We start from the raw sequence: 18,130 nt of genomic DNA, 5'->3' as shown, positions 1-18,130 counted from the left end.
GACCACTCTGCTTTCAAACCACTTTTGTGTTCTGGATTAATGCTTTCAGTCTTTTCTAGTGCATAATCATTGCTGCTGCAGCAAAGAATGAGCAACATTTTCAAGTAGATCTATTTTATTTGGTTCTGATAGAGGAAAGGTTACCCTAAACACTTACAAAGGACTGTTAAATTCTACTAGATACTCATAATTCTACAGAAGAGCAGCTTGGAAGAAAAAGAGGGTGAAAAAAATTTTTATGTGAAAGTAACCTTGAATCCTCAGTCCTACATATGGTAAGAATCTACCACAACGAAAGAAATCAAAAGGGAGGTGAGATAAATGGAAAGATTATGTGGTTACACAGATTCAGGACGCAGTTGCAGCATTTTGAATTTCTTTGTTCTCTGAGCTATAAATGATGATGACAATCCAAGGTTACAGAAGAACAGGATGAGGCACAGACAGAAATCTGAAAGGGAAGAGGAAAGCAGCGGTTCTGGATGACTGAAATGAACCCATGAAGTACTTGCAAGAAAGAAGCTTATATAGACAGAATAAAGAGATGGCAGTGAAAAAAACCCCTAAAATGTAAATACTTTAAAGAAATCAGCATACAGGATTGGCTGCTTTAATACATGCAAGCTCTGTTCCTCTCAGGTGGTCAATGATCAAAAAAAGCAAACAGAATTTTTCCCAATAAGGGCTGTCTAGTCCAAATAAAGTTAAACTGCATTTTGCCTTTGACTACCAACAAGAGGTAGCCTGGATGATTGGATTTGGAGAGTTGCCTCTCAGCCTCCTCTTTCCTTCATCCTCTACCTTCACAAGCATACTAAAGCTCCTTCCAGTGCTTGTTACACTTAGTGTGGAGTGGAAAACAGAACAAGAGAGCATAGATGAACTTTTCTGGAACTAAAAGGAAAAGTCTCCACAGTGATCTTTGAGGACGTCTAATCCATATCACAGCACAAGCCATTATCAGTCTGGATACTCTGGCCAGAACAGTCAATTGATACGGGTGGAAATATTTCATACTAGTCTTGCTGCAGCTGCTCCCAGCTCCTCCTGAGGAAGTCACTGCTTCTCTGAAAGGCTAGTGGTGCCTGGAAACTGTCAGTATTTCTCTGGTTACTATGATTTTCAACAAGATTTGTCTGTTTATCCCGGTTAAATGACGGTAAACCCCAAAAATTACAACTATTCCATAGCATAATGGAACCCACATCTGTACTCTACATTCACATTACCGAATAACCTCCTCCCTACTTCCTCCCCAGCTCCCCCCTCCCTTTTTTTTTTTAATATGGTAAGACTATTCATACAAGTTAGAGCAGAGAACAGCCGAAGCAGCCCACACACATATGTACTAGCCTTAAATTCTTTGGAAGACTGTGTTGTTCAAGCTTTCCTTTTATTTATCCAAAATGGCACAAGCAAAAGATGTTAAAAAAAACCCAACTTGACAGAACGGTTGGGGAGGGGGAAGGAGTGGTCATTTCATAAGGAAAGAATATTAGTTTCACATAACCGAGCGTCATTCTTATGTTTATACAACACAACTGTTACAGTTGAGCATATCACACACTGACAGATTAACAGGACCTCCTACCTTGACTTCATTCTCTCATGCATTCTCCCATGCTGGATACACTGTTGGTCCAATTCATCATTCCGTTTCTGCATCTTCTCCAATCTGCCATGAAGATACTCTTTTTCCTGACTAAGCTGGTTGACTTCAGATCTACAGAAGTAAACCAAAGCGATGATGGATGTTGTCAGATTTCATCCTGCAGTGTGCCATCAATATGTGGCTTCAGCATTTATAAAATTTCATACATTTATATGTAATGCATAAACAAGCTATTACTAGAACTTACAGAAACAAAACACTGTTTCAGATAATCTTAAGACAAAAGAACATGATACTGGTGGGTATCTTCTAAATATGCCATTGGCAATCACTCAGTCATAGGCTGGCTAAGCTAATTTCAGCCTAATTTAAACAGGCATGCCATTTGGCATTATGCGTTGATGTTAAATAAGATCAATAAATGTAAATTCGTACTTGTTAAGCAAGAATTTGGCTAACGTTTTGAAAACACATTTCAACTTCTTTATTAGCAAAAGCTAGCATTTAGTTTAAAAGAACAGCTCCTAAACCTTGTTCAACCTTTACTCCACTCTATAGGTTGAGCTCTCAACAGCTCACAGGTTGAACTCTCAACAGTGGTACTGTTTTAGAAACTTTATTAACCTTCTATGCCTAAAATAGCATTGCACAGATTAAAAAAAAAAAAAAATCAAAACCAAAACCCCTATAAACCCCTCCTCCACAAAAAACACCCAAACACAACCAAAAAACCAAAGCCTCATTAAGAGGAAAATTAACAAAACTTTAAGAAACAAGGGGCAAATCATACAGGCACACACTAATCTACATAAAACTCAGCACAGCCTTTAAGAATATTAGTCACTTCTAAGCAATTCTTATTCTTCACGGGTGAGCAGAGACACCAGATCCATGAATGACCTGGGACTGCTACTTGCTACATCTCTAACCATCAGCCCATGGAGAAACAGGCATGAGCTGTTTCTTAATATCAGGAAAAGACCTCAGATTAAATTGTGATAAAATATACATTATGCACTTGTACAATTTTAACTCTTTGGAAAAGGTTAATGAGAACATGTCAGAATCTGCTATACCATCAGAAAGTACGAATCAAAAGCAAGCAAATTTGATTTATGGCATCTGCCACTCCAGATCTCAAGGTTAAAAAGCTTCAGATATATCTTTAAATCATAAACTTAAATATGCTGCAATTACAGCAGAAAGATACTTTACCTTCCTGGCTGTTAGAGAATGCAACAACAACTGACATTCTGAAAAATACAACAAAGTGCAGGGAGAAAGGAATACTCCTACTTCAAAAACATGTTGTTACATTGACAAGCCACATCTAGAAATGACAACATGATCTTTTCATGTTTAAATAGAGAACAATGCATGGTATCATCTGTGAATCTAAAAGAACTTAGCAAGGGAAACTTTGGACCAAGACTGTATGTACTTGAATTTAGATTGAGAGTTATAGCTCTATTAAGGAAGATCACAGAATTGTGCTGATAGATTTGTACATCAGAATTGTGCTGATAGATTTGTACATCAAACTTCAGTGCATAGAGTTTCCTGGATGGGTATGTAATAGCGGGCAGGATGTTATGGGAAGGTAGCAGAAACTGAATTTTTCCAGCGATCATTTTACAGAAACACTAGTAACTTAAATGTCAGCATTAACAAAGCATTGCCAGCTGGACCAACTGTTATCACACAATGTGAATGCAGTCTGTACTTGATACTGATACTGTAAGACAGACAACCAGTGGATAAAAGCAAAGGTTCACTGCAGAGCAGCTCAAAGAGACCTGATGCAACAAAGCCCAACCAACCAAGTGATAACAGGGACTAAATTCAGTCTTGCGTTGCTTTTTTTGCCAGCAAAATTCAGCAACAGCATTTGCCATGTAGGAATAGTGTAAATTATCACTTCTGTAGGGTTTCCCAACTGGGAGATCCTGTTTCTTTTTCTGTATTTATATGTGACTGTCTCATTCATGGAAACAGCAGAAGCAACTTTCAAGGTGATAAAAGCCTCAAAGTTTTACAAGTACTTATTCATCTCCATCACATCTGAAGGTGCCCAAAGTCTTTCTGGAACAATCAAGTAATTCAAATCAACCAAAACCAAAATGCTACTGAAAATTACAGCTAACAAAACAAAAGTAAGTAATGAATTAATTAAAAACATGAGTAGCATAATCTCCAATCTCTAAAACAGAACTCTAAATACCTGATGCTTTGAAGCATGTTATGAGTGTAGTATTCTCCTAAAACATCTTTCATAATTACAGTAGAACTCAGAAAAAAACCCAAAAATTCACTCCAATTACGACATTATTTACACGATGTCCTTTCCATCTAACTACCTTAGAGTCTGACCACCAAGACTCAAGTACTTAGTGACACTGAAGTTTGAAGGACAGCACATATGAAGGACAGAATGCTTATTAGGTCCATGTTAAAAGGTTCATGTGTGTTGGCATTAAAGAGAGAACACCAGTCCAATACAATATCGCACATCCCGAGTCTTCCATCATCACTTGTCAACGATTCTCTCTGCATCTTTAAACATCCCTTTCATTCACCTCAGTTTCCAAAGATTAGGATAAGACAGGTAATTCTATGTGATACTTAAGTAACTTCACACATTGTTGTGTTAAAAAAAAACCCCAAGTCAACCACAATTTGTAATAAGCCTGATAACTGTCCTGAATGCTATATTATATGTATATATATAACCTTATACAGGAGTAGCAATTCCACCCAGCCAGAGGCAGGACCAGTCCTGTGTAAATGCTTCTGAATGACTCTGCTCCTGAAGTATCACAGCAGGAAAAGACAGGGGGGCAACTGTCAAAGCACACAGTGCTGACCTCCAGAGATAGTTCACTCATAATACAAGGGAAAGAGGCAAATCAGAAAAATCTATGCACTAATCACTATGTCTGATGGATCCTGCACAACTAGAGGACAAAGCATGGATGTGCAGATGTTGCTCCACCAGAGCTACTCTGGGTCCAACAGTCTGAGCAATAAGCTGTGGTGGACTCAGTAGAAACTGAAGCATGCAGGCATTTGGAATGCGGCCATCAGAGCTGAACTCAGCAGGAAGGTGCACTTCTGCAGACCCAGGCTGGCCCCACAAGTCAGGCAGTCACGTACCTGTGTGTGCTTCTGAGATCTGATACACTCAAATGACCTCTACGAAATCACTGTTATTTTGAAACTACACAGAGCAAAGCTACAACATCACATGAAAATGTAAAATGCATGCTTGTAATTGGATGCATAATAGATTTTGCCAAATCTCATTTACTTGTCACTACATCAAAAATAATTGATGGGGGCAGGAGCAACAACAGCAACAAAAACTCCCTCTATACTTCTGAATCCATTTAACTACCTCAACTTCTATTTAAAAACCACTTTGAGGTTTTATCTACCATCTTAGCTGGAAGAGTCTTGGAAAAAAACCCAAACAGGTTAGCGTCCAAAACACTTAAATACTAAAGGCAAGAAAATGAGGAAATGTTAAATAGTCACAATTCAAAGTCAATCTTAGCATAAGCTGATTTTTGAACACTAAGGTGGCAATGCTGCCTTTATTCCTCTGAACTAGCTTCTGCATTTCAGTGCTTTTTAAACACTGCCTTTTCCTGCTCTAAAACCAATTGTTTACTTACACAGAAATTAAATACATGCTCTAAAATGTTTTCTGCTGATGCAGTATTGTTGCATATAAATTTAATGACTGAACCTTCAGACAGACTGTTGCCCATCTTCATACAGCTACCTTCAACAAACATTTCACTCCTGATATTGAGTGCAACGACTGCAGTCAACCAAACATGCAGAAAAATAGTTCAGCCGGGTATGTGTTCTTTACTTCAATTAAACTCACACAGTTGGATGCCTACTGTTGCCAAACCAGTAATATAATTTATACATTATAGTCCAAACAGTAAAACTACACTAAAAGTCATTTAACAATATTTATAACACCATAAAATACAGTGTTAAAATATATGAACTGCAATATGTACCAAAATTATAAAATTTGTTTCTCATCATCAGTGATTAAAACCAGGATCATTGCTCTAGCTTCAATACTCACAACCCTGGTGACAGATTAGAATTCAAATCTTAATGATCAATTTACAATTAACAAGATAGAAGTGAAACAAATTAAACCAACCATTATATATAATGAGACCCAATGGACTCCCATTGTTCCCCTTAATTACAAAACGCAAATCACAAATACACAGTGGGTAGTGTTAAGCATTAATCTACAACCTAGAAACTCAGACAGTGACAATCAGAGTAAAAAAAGAACAAAACAAGAGAGAAACAGAGAAGAAATCAACAAAGGACTATATTTTTAAACATGCCTATGCATACAAAAAACCTTCACAGACACTATCTTCTTTCTGCACAGCTTGAGGGGCTTATAATTCGTCTGACATTGTCTTTCTGACGCCTTTCTGTGTAGGGACTAGCTCAAAAAATGGTTCCAGCTTACATATAAACACAAAAACTTCAGTTTATATTTCTCAGAAAACCTGCATTAAATATAAAAATATATGTGCCACTTGGATGCATTCCACTGAAATTGGACAAATATGTAGTCATCACAGATAAATTTGAAATGTCTCTTATTACAAATGGGTACTTCCTATCAAACCCAAGAAAATTTAAATAAACTTACTATTGCACCTGTTATTAAAAGAGCTTGACTTTTGCACCAATTAAAAAATGGTATTAGTTATATTAATTGTATTGTGTTGTATGATATGATATGATATGATATGATATGATATGATATTATATTAATGACATACAGTCATTACTTAAATCTAGGGAAACTAAGGCACAAAGATTCTAGCAAGAAAATACACATCCAGGTCCAAATTTCAGTTTATGTTAAGGTCAAAAACATGGAGAAAAAAAAAAAAGAACAAAAATTTTCCATGAAAGTAGGGCACACTGCTGCTTTGCAATCTGCTTTTATTAATGTACATAGGAACTACGTTATAAAATCTTCCCCAAATTATTACTCTTTTACAGAAGACAAAACTACAGTATTCTGTGGCAGAATGTGGTTTTACACTACATTCAGTGACAATGAGCATGGAGATTGCCTTTCGGAGAGCTGCTACTGAGAGATACATGCTGACCATGCATTTAGAACCTGGCTAAAATAATTTTCTGCATCTGATCTCCTGATCACATCACTTTCTGAAGCCATCTATAATAATCTGTCATTTTCCACCAGCTCCAGTTCCACCTTTCTGTTCTCATTTTTACCTTCTTTTTTTGTCTCTACCTATTTCTCTATCCTTGTTACTGACTGCAGCAGCTCCCACTCCAGTGAAGGCAATCTCAAGCTATTTTAGGACCACTTCTCAGAACAACTTTCATGCATTCTTCCTTACAGGTTCTTGTGTAAAATATACCACTTCCTGGAGATGCAAGAGGGCTCCTTTTCCCATTTTCAGGTCCTTGACATAGTCAGCTAATGCTGCTAGGTGAAGAAACACTTGGCACTCTCTAGTATTTATTTTCAGAGAATAATGTGTTTTCACAGTATGTTTTCTGTCTTTCCTTCATCCTTTACAGTTACTAGTCTGTGACTGTGAGCTCTAGCAACAAAGTCTGTGTGCTTTTTTATTGCTGGAATAATAATATGATTTGAATCTATTTAGATTTTGCATTACTTTAGCAGAAGAGAACTGCTTTTTCAGAAGAAAAATTCTGTTTGCTTCTCTCTTCATGCTTCTCATGTACCCATCACAACATTTGCATGGGAAGATTGCTTACAGTTCCTCAAGTTTCTCATTTCCCCCCTAAACACTCTGGATGGGATTCATCTCCCATTCAGCCACTTAACAGCCAGTCAACACTTTATATTCAGTGGGAAGTAGGATGGGCAATGGAGCCAGTACCCGTGGGAAGCATCATATATTTTATTTATTACAGATAGATAGATAGATAGGTAGATAGATAGATAGAAAGAAAGAAATGTCTGTCAGCTACTTAAATCTTTCCCCTTTGACCACTCCTAGGAAGAGGATACTGGGGTCAGTAAGCTCTCTCCCTGAGTAAGTGTTGTCTCTTACATTACATCAAGAAGATGATTAAATCCACCCAGCAAAAGAAGAATCCTGTCTTGAAAACCAATTTTGTCTTTGCTGAATGTTTTGCTTACTTCCCATCCAGCCATGAGATGAATCCTAGCCCTAATTACCAAATTCACTTCACATGTAATTTACAGAAACTACAGAATGCCAACTCTCCAGTTAAGTCCAGTTTACCACTCTAAATATGAACCCCAAGAAAATTTCAAAATATACTGTTTTCACACTTAAAAACGTAAAATCAAATTATTTGCTGCTACAGAAGTACAAAATTCACATTTTCCTTTCTGTCCTACAGAACTTTTGAATAGATACTTCCATAGGTTTGTATTTCTTTAAATTATTATTACTTCCAGGTTTTGCTTCTTCCTCAATTTTTAATGGCTTTCAACTTAAATCTGCTATTGATTGAAACCAAGCAGCAGCAAAATCTGAGCGTCAACGACAAGCAATTTTGATGACAATTATTTCATAGACAATGGTTAGTGTGTAGTGTAGTATTCTGAAAGGAATTTTAAGTAAATAATTTAAATGAAAACAGTTTTGACACCACTAAATCTTTAGCATTTTTCATATAACTTCAGATAAACTTGAATTGTATCTTTTTTAACAATTTTCTACTCTTCATACTAAGAATATGCACACAAGGAAGAAAATAGTATGCAGTTTTTACATCGCAATTGTCCAAGAAATTTGAATTAATAGCCAGAGATATAATCTTAAGGGGCATATATTATACTGAATTCTTAAGGGGCATATATTACTGATATGATATGTAATACCTAGGACAAGATAAATAATAATAAATATTACAATACAAATAAAAAAAATAAAGAAGTATGTCCTAATAATAAAAGGGACAGGTTAAGAAAAATATACTAACCTGTATTTTTCTGACATTTGTTCCCACTTCCTTGCCAACACACAACATTCTTCCTTTAATTTTGCTATGAAGGTATTCTGGGAGGTCAGCAAGGAATCCAGTTCTTCTACTAGAAACCATAAAATTATGATACTATAAGATTACAATTATATAAATTTATGGATAAGGTAGAATCAATTTTACATATTCTGAATTTCTTTCTTCTAGTTTTGAAATGTTCTTTAAACTTCAGCTACTTGGACATCATCACTTACCAAATTAAGGCTCTATGTCAGAATTAGCTAAAGTGTTAAAGCAATGTTGCCACTGAATCTGGTCTTGTAAGAGAAGAATCACTGTGAAGACTAGATATCTAATCTGGTGGGCTCACTTTTTAGCTAAAAGTTCATTGACATTTCTAGGAGGAATAAAATTGGCAAGGCATGCTTTAGCAGACTTTTGCTTGCTCAACTGGTGCAGAGGATACACCAGCAACCCAAATGCTCACACTTTAGACTCATTTCAGTATCTCCTTAAAAAAGCAGTTCTTTTATTTACTGTGTCCTGAGCTTATAATGTATAATGTAATTTTTCATTCTTAAACAACAGGATTTAGACTTACTGCCCAGTTACAGTTGGAATGAAACCCTTTTATAAATTAATTTTCAGTTACTATGAGTTTGGGCAGCACCTAAACTCACAACCTAGAATCCAGGTATCTTTACTCTTTAAAAAGGAAGATACTGCAAAATTATGTTTCTTGATTGCTGCTTTGAAAATCAATGAAAGCATGACCACTGTTACCCAAATTCCTTATATGTATGTAGGGTCATAATAAACAAGGTTTTCTTTATACACATTATAAATGACTATAATTTTCAACTCCTTCTAATCCTTCTAGAGATACATTAAAAAAACCCCAGACATCATATTGTTTCGTTTTTGTATACTGGGACAATTTATGCAGCAGGAGGGTAAATGACATCATTCTTGTGCAAAATTACACATGGTCATACACAGACGTGCTGGCTAAAGGAGGAAAAAGTGATTCTGAGAGTTTCTTTTCTTCTCCTACAGTGTAGACAGCAGCCATAATGCAGCTGTTTGCATTACCTGAACACATGGAAAGGTCCTCTAGTACTGTGATAATACTAAAAAAAAGGGCAGAAAATGGAATAGCAGATATAAACATTCCTGCTGCCTTATGTATTACCCAACACTGTTTAGGATTAATACATGTTACATGGTTTCCTAGAAGTATTGCATGACTGGTGGGTAAATATGGTATTTTGTTGAACACATGAGTATATCGTGTTCCTTAACAGCCGAAGCTCCTCCTCTTTTCCATGCTCATAATAGGAGTTACAAATTTCATCTCTTAAAAATTCCTTTTTTTTTTTTTTTTTTTATTTATAATATGCACCTCTATTAATGTTGTTGGCATAGTACTTCATAATAACAAAAAGCTCTTTTTGTTTGTTTGGAAAACCCATTTTACTTCCAGATTAAAGTTCGATGTTATTGATGGGCTAAGTCAATGCAATGAAGTCTCTTATTATGAGAACCTGAAGTACGCAAGGGATTAAACATCTTTCTTCTAGATTGAGGATGTGGGGGGGGCACATGGTAATGCTAAAAATGTTTGAGGCTGCAAAGATTAAATAAAGGAACATATCAATTTGGAGCCAGTGAATTACATCCAGCTGCGACAGTGAATTAAGAACCGATTAATGGCTAAAGCTTTTCTCCAGTTTGGATGCCGAAGCAAACTCATTAAGCTTTTAGAGTAGCTATAATGTGTGTACTGTGGGAACTGTTCAATGCTATTCAGGAGACTTTAACTGTAAGCTCAGAGCATTTCCCGCAGAGCTTCTGATGCTATTTTCTTTATATAACATGTGTGCCTGAAAATCCAGCCAAAAACAAGCCCTTTGTTTTTCTACTTTGTTGTGGTCTCTCTCAGCTTTACGTTTCTTGAACACAGGTAAATAAACTCATAATCCAGATGGTGCAGCAGATGTGAGAGCAGCACTCTGAAATCAACAGACAGTGGGCAATACTTTCCATTTTCTCTTTTAAACGCTAACTAATATGTAATTCGGAATCTCCGGTGTAGTTAGCATCTGCTCCCTTCGGCCAGCCAAAGGTTACAGGTGTTCCTGATGTCATTTCACAGTAAGGCGTGGGCCTGGCTTGTGAGTGAGTGCCCAGGCTCTAATCTTTCCCTACCACCTACCAGTTTTCTCATGCTGGGCCTCCATTTGCTGCATCTTCTGTGTCAGCTCCTGCTCTCTTTGCTGGGCCTGAAGGGCTCGGGCCTTTGCTTCATTGCTAATGCTGTGCTGAATGCTCTCTTTCTCCAGTCTATAAAAGAAACCAAATAGGAAATAAAGAAAAATAAAAATCATATACTGAAGAGGATAAATTAAAAGGGTAAATCTGAACATTCAAATAACAATAGCAAAAAATCTGGCCAAGCTTTTCACATTAAACATTCTCCTCCCACTTCAAGTTATACAAACTGACCTTTCTCTTACAATGTCAAACATTCTCCAGTGACTAGTAGAAAATGGATAAAAAATATGATCTATTTCCTGAGAGAAAATTGGCCCTGCAGACAAAAATAGGATTTTATTTTTAAAAATTTTAAACATGACCGCTTTTTCATAAGGAAGTTTACCAGCATCTACTTTGCACCGAACATATTATTTGCATTTTCTTTTAAATGCTATTTGTTTAATTCTGCAATGAAGCTTAGGGACCTGACCCTGAGATGGACTGGTTCCCAGTGAATCAGCAGGAGATAAGTCAATGGGAGCGATTGCCACAGTGCTTGTGATACAGCTACTCTGAAAGCTTAATGAGTTTTCTTAAGCAACCAAACAAGTTTTAACTATTAATTTATGTAAATAGGAGATGAATGCATCCATTACAATAGAGAAGACTGCTAGTACCACACAGGCCCAGCCCCTTGTGGTTCTGCTCACTGGGGGGTTGTACACGAAGGTCTAAAGCCCAGTACTATTATTGAAGTAGGCAGGCAAGAGAGCAATTTACTTGACCAGATATGCAAGACAGGGCAATCTACTCCCGAGGCAAAACAAATGCTAGACTACCACACTCCATTGAAGCATTTTATTTAATGCAAGCCAAGCAAAAAGAGCATGGAAAATAAAACCCCAAAAAGATATATGCATATAAATTAGAAAAGATCCTGAACTGCAAATTCAGATCTAGACTTTCCCAAAGGTCGTGAATATTTATCTGGTGCACATTGGGATCCACATTTAAAACGTCATTGAGTTCACACATTCAAGGATTGATTTCTACATTTCAAATGATACACCTTTCTACTGAAGTGGCATTTAATAGCTTGAGATGGGTTTTAAAAAAGTCTTATAAACATATTTTATTCTAGGGATATTACCTATTTCACAGGACTACAAAACAGAACATGAGCACAGATCATGTAAGGATAAAGCCACATCTCATGTGGTTGCTGCACTTAACCTTTGGATTGGTGCCTAATAACCCATCCGAGATATTGCAATATCTCAGCATGACACACACAATGTTAAATCTTCTCTCTCGAATTTACCCCAAAGCAATACAAATGGTGGGTCACATTACACTAATTCCTGGTCCTGATGTTTCAAGCCTACCTTAGGCAAAACTCCCTTGGAAATCACAGGCAGTTTCTTCTGAGGTAAGACAGCAAATACGTTTAGATACCAAAAATATTAGAGCATTAAGGAAAAAAATACATTTTTAAAGGAAATTTCATATATTGAATGGCACTTTACCACATCACTCTCAGAACTGCTTTGTAACCATATTGGGGCTATCCTAAGGAGTGATGCTCCCATCAGTTTTTCAGTGTAAGCTTCAAATACAGAAAATGTTACTAAGACTATTTTTTCCATATTTGCTGGAAACCAGTCTGTGCAAACCCCTTTATTTTATGAATGTTTTTTACCTTTAGACAGTTGTTATAAGCACCGGACTGCCCAGAAAACCAAAGCAAAACCAAGCCACCAGCACCTCACACATTCCTCTGACACTTTCAGCTAAAGAAAGTGTCAGTAGCACAGTATTTTATTTAAAAGTTCTCATGTGAGATGGCTGTGTGCAGTTGGGTGCTGTGCTGTCATCTGGCACACAGCTGGCTGGCTGGCCTTCTGCTGGGGGTAACCTTCAGCATGTAGCAGGCTGCACAGCTCAAGCTACCAAGGCAAACCTGTGAGGTCCATTCCTCATCGCTAAGGCTCCTCCTGATGAACACATGCTAACCAGCAAGTTGAAATAGATGGAGAATCTACTGCCACCAGAAACACTCTCTTGTGTAGAGGACCCATTCAAAAGAGCCACTCACCTGTGTCACTTGCTGTATAGAGCAAGCTAGCAGGAGCTCAGAAACCATGCATGTGTGGTGAGTGCCCTATGGCTGAAGTGTGTGTGGTGTGAAGATGAATTTATACAGTGGATAAAAGCTCAATTGTAAAACGAGGAAAACACAGGTACTTCTTACACAGAAGAGCAGCTTCTTAGAACTTAGAAGATTTTGGAATTAAAACACATCCAGTTCTACACAGAGCAATATCTGAGGAGCTTAGAACTGTTCAGGAGCAAAACAATAACCTGGAGCCAAATCTGTCTAAACAGAGTGGCAAGTCCTTCACCCACACCTTGAGTTGAACCTATTCTCTAAGTTCAATCTCCCTGTCCTCCAACTGAAAATTTTCCCAACATATATACAGAGAAAAAAAGAGAAGAAAGCATAAAACATGCAGAAGGCAGCCCAAGAGATTTCAGGACCTATTGGTAACGTTCCTGCTACAACCAGCAAATACTGCAGGAGTTATAGAAGCTTTGACACTAAGCCTAATTGCAATTTCTTAAGTCAATTCTTTTACAATTCAGAGCAAAAGAAAATCTACGGACTGTAGACAGAAGGAAACAGTCCTTAGTCCCTCCAGCATTAGCGTGAAGATATCAGAAGTCTCCTCCTGCAAAGACTTCAGAATTTCTTATATTCACTGAGAGAAAGCACAGAGACAAGGTAAAGCAAAAGTACAACTGACTAATTTTGATGACACAGGTAGTATCTGAACCAGAAATGACAGCTAAAGATTGATTGTTCCAGAGCTTTTTAAAACTTCATCTGTAGAGATCAAAAATAGGAGACAGAATGGTAAAAGTGCACGAGCCTGTTCTCTACTCACCAGCTCTACTGAGTGCAAAACATTAAATATACTAAAATTCACATCTGACGATAACTCTGCATTTGGTCACAACACTGATCAGTTTTAGTAAAGCAGATGCATTGAACTCATGGAAATTTTCACTTTTGTGCGGTAAAGTCAGAAGCAACCAAAGACTCAATCATGGAGCAAGCTCAAGCTCTTCTTGAGCCCTGTTCTGAAGTGCAGGCTTTCCACAGTGATAATGCCTGTTTTTAAGCCTGCATTGTGGCTGTCAAGAGCCACAGTGAACACAGCAAACTGGTTTGCGTATCTCACTGGACTGGATATTGGTTTGCTGGGCATGAAAGATATGCTTTTCAAATGTTCGTGACAAAAGGCACTGTGAACTATAGCTTACAGCACAGGAAGAAGAAAATTGCCATCACTAGCAACCTTTAAAAAAAATCCTTGCTGTAAATTAAGTGAAAGTTCATTTTGATCTTAAAGCTAACATAAAAGTATGCTGACTGAATTTGAGCCATCAAATTTAATTACAAAACCAAATAAAACCCCAAACCAAACCAAAATAGCTCCCAAACCCAAAACATCTCTTCCACCACTAACAAACAAAAAGTGGATCACAGATCCCTTTGCAAGAGAAGTCCACTCTCTGCCAAAGGGCTTTGCAGTAAAGAAAAAGTAAGTATGTAAAGACTAGTGACATAATAGTCATATTTGACATCACTAATAGCTCATCTATTTTTGACTAGAAAAGAACGGAACTTAGACTGATAAAACTTTGAATTTCACTACACAGTTCTATAGTAGGCATTTCTGAAAGAGTCTTTTCAGTTTGGTAACAGTAAAAATACAAAAAAGATACCAAAAAAACAAACAAACAAACAAACAAAAACAAAACCAACAAAAAAACCCCCAAAAATCAGGAGGATTCTTAACCTAGAATTAGGCCTCTGACTGGAGGCTGCCACTAAATCTTCTGGCAAAGCAACTATGATTTGAAGCAACCATGCTTCCTATATTGTCTATTTGATTTTTCCATGAGATCAACATGTGGCATTTTTAAAAAAGCTAATGGATCTATTAGTAAGGACTATGAACTTAATTGGACAAATTAAAATACCCTAGCAATTATCTCAGTTCAGTGATACACGGGAGGTTATCATAGCGTTATTTTTGACATCTTCATTTCATATTAATTATAGTTAAAAATGTAACTACAAAGCATTTTAGCTTTCATACATACTTGCTTTAAACTGAACTTCATAAACCATTAAGGAGTAGCTAGCATTTGGAGTTCTAAATGCTTGAGCTATCTGAACTAACAAGACTTGTCTAAATGATGACCAGTCCTGGAACTCTGCACCCACACTCAGACTTGGGCAGCAGGAGGACCAGTCAAGCCTAACACTGCTGCTTTTACCACACGCCTCAGTGGTTGAGCACAGACCTCCTTCCTAGATAACATGCAGCCAAGTGGGCCAGCACCGTGAGCCACTGCACAACAAATTACCTCAGAAGAGAGAAAGAACTCAGCTGAAGGCTCCCTTACCTCTTTTTCAGAGGAAATGAGCTTTCTCTCCCAGTATTTTTGAAAATAAATATATAGCAAAAGCTTCTCTACTAAACTGTTAAAGTTTTGAGGAGTTACCCAAGCATTTTATTCCCAGTATCTTTAGTAAAACCTGGCATGGAGACACTCAAATCAATTAAAACACTTTTCAAAGTAGGACTTGAAAGACTACATGTACTAGGAGCCCTAAAGACCAAACAACTTTGGGTACAAAGGCTCAGCAGTGTCTTATGCAAACTACTTTGCAAGCTTTCCACAATACAGGGCTAGTGATTGTCCATTACAAGCAGCTTTCTGAATCACCTTCTCATAGGCTATTTTATCTTACTATTTCGGCTGCAAGTGTCAAGGGAAGAATGGAAAATCAGAGTATATCCTTGCTCTTTTCTCAGGCTATAGCAGGAGAAAAAGCCAACCAAACAAACCCCAAATTCATAATAAAAAGAAAAAAAAGTATAAAAGCTGAAACAAGATGTCACAATACCTGCCCTATTCTCTAAGGGGAAACATGAGAAAATTTTTTGCTATCTCTAACTTTATTACCAGGCACTATTCAAAACCCACAATGATAAAGGTCATAAGAGAAGGTATACAGAGTAAGATCACACTTCACAAACTTCTTCCCCCTGTATTTTTTATGTATCTTTGTATGTATGTCATACACAGAAGAAGATGGGCTCATTTTTATCAGTGTAGCAGACAAGTCCAAGGTTGGTCTACAAACATGGAAAAAAACCCAACAATTTACCAAGAAGTCATTTCCCCCAGGAATAGTCTTAAATAATTCTATTAATGTAAAACTTCTATAACTCCTTTCAGACCAGCCTTTCAATTTAACAGCACTGCAGTATCCCAATTCAGCTATTTATAATGGAGAATGTGTTTACTGAGTTTTATCATATGCTGTCCAGGCTTAGTATTTTCAAACATTTAAGTAAGAAAATGCAACACAGTAAGACCTGTAATTCTGCAGGTAAATAGGTACATGCTGGTAGCTACAAATCAAAATTATTACTTTCCAAACCTTCTAAATTAGCAGAGTTCTAGAGCATGTACCTTGCTCATATGTTTGGATCAACGCAATAAAAAGGCTCAGGGTCACAAGATTTCTCCCTTTCCTTTAAATCAGGCTTCTAGCAACCTTTTGTTTAGCACTGACTACTCTGGATATCTTCCTTTGTTAGGCCTACAAATTTTCATCTAATAGGACCTTGTTAATACCTATGGTTGCTCTGAATGAGGACTTAGCTGGACAGTGTTGAGCGGTTTCCTCTTATTAAACACTGTAGAATTTTTTGCCATCTGAATTTTTGTAATAAAGGCTTTGATTTTTTCAGTGCTTGTGTAAATCCCCACTGGACTGGATTTTATGGCTCTTGGTGCTTTACAAGGCAGAAGAAAGGCATGAAATGAATGTTCTTATGTCAAAAAATAAATAAAAAAAAGATGTATGTGTGCATGTTTCTGATAGAATTAGGTAGAAGTATCTTTTAAAAGCATCATGATAAGGTCATTTCTTTAAACCTTTCCAAGGAGCTGAAAAATTGTCCTTCCTGTATCCCATTGAGGGAATTACCCACTGAGTTGCTCTTTTTGTCAGTTTCTGGGAGCTGACTGGATGCTGATTCTGGAGTTGGCTGCCAGGTCTTCTCAGCAGAAAGCTCAAGTTTCTGGAAACTGCCCCAGCCAGCACACTGTGTTTGGTGAGCTTCAGTAAAATCTATATTTGCATGGTCAAATTTTGAAGAAAACCAACTATTATATTAATTGGTGGATTTGAAGGACTGCATCATTGGTCAGGATACATGCGGGCCTATTCATGAGAACTGAAGCTCAAAAAAACCCAACCAAAACTGAAATTTTGTGTCTTTTATTAGTTGAGAAATACAGAGTTTCCCAAAATAATGAAACCGCAGAGCTTTCTCCACATAACCGCAAGAAGCAATGAGAACCATGAGAAGCATTACAAGCAATTAGAAAGGTTAGTTAAAGGTCAAGGGGTAAAAAATTCAGCATTCAAATTGATCCAGCTCTTTAAATATGGATCTAGGAAGTTAGAAGGTACTACAGAAATAACTTGTAAGCAGAAATACATTTAAAGTACGTTAATGAATCAACTAAATGAAACTTTTCACTGGCCTACTTGGGGTGCAAGGCTGGAAAAGACAACTCTGCCAGGCTGCTACTACTATTTCATAAAAACACCTCAAAAAAAATTAGAAACACTTTTGGGGCTCAAAAACAAAGAAAAGATTAAGCTCTGTACACATTTCCAACTTCATCATGAGAATAACTACAGTTAGTTGACAAATTAGCTTGAAACTATTTTCCCTGAAATGCAGATAAATTGTCACCTGTATCCCCATTCCCAGAATTCAAATAATGTCAACTTGTTATACTATTTTCTACTTTTTTTCTAGAATTTAAATTTTGCTGGAACAGAAATCGGTGCTATAACTTTCTTGTACTCATTGATTTTTTTTTTTCTGTATCTATTTAGAATGCAGCTACACTATTGGAACTGTTTTATAACTTTTATATATATTTCCACTTTATATAATAAGTCTCCAGAAACAATGAAACACTTAAGTCTAACATTTCCACTTTGCTCTTTAAGCCCTACTGAGGCATCAGGAGAAATTATACATTAATGGCTGCACATGAAAAAAATTCCTACTCCTGCTTGCCATACTTGAAATCTACTTAAAAATGATCTCCACTAACTGGAGATATTAATGAGCATGAGACAGATGA

The 18,130-nt window shown here is 36.9% G+C and overlaps 1 protein-coding gene across 5 annotated transcripts in view; it reads right to left on the bottom strand.

Moving 5' to 3' along the window:
* SDCCAG8 (SHH signaling and ciliogenesis regulator SDCCAG8) overlaps positions 1–18,130 on the bottom strand; it is a 109,430-nt gene that overhangs the window by 38,538 nt on the left and 52,762 nt on the right. For 4 of the 5 annotated variants that reach the window (XR_011149804.1, XM_069009905.1, XM_069009906.1 and 1 more), the window contains 3 exons: positions 10,839–10,966; positions 8,624–8,732; positions 1,592–1,723 (listed from right to left, as the gene is read on the bottom strand). Coding sequence is in view for 4 of the 5 variants with exons in the window: in XM_069009905.1 (XP_068866006.1) it covers positions 1,592–1,723; positions 8,624–8,732; positions 10,839–10,966 (369 nt within the window). In the remaining variant the exon portion in view is untranslated. The remainder of the gene's footprint in view (positions 1–1,591; positions 1,724–8,623; positions 8,733–10,838; positions 10,967–18,130) is intronic. The other variant, XM_069009907.1, reaches the window with a different exon arrangement.

This window comes from Aphelocoma coerulescens, chromosome 3 (genome assembly GCF_041296385.1).
Source record: "Aphelocoma coerulescens isolate FSJ_1873_10779 chromosome 3, UR_Acoe_1.0, whole genome shotgun sequence".
Taxonomy (NCBI): Eukaryota; Metazoa; Chordata; class Aves; order Passeriformes; family Corvidae; genus Aphelocoma; species Aphelocoma coerulescens.
Note: the sequence above shows the minus strand (reverse complement) of the source record. Positions and strands in the feature narration are given on the sequence as shown.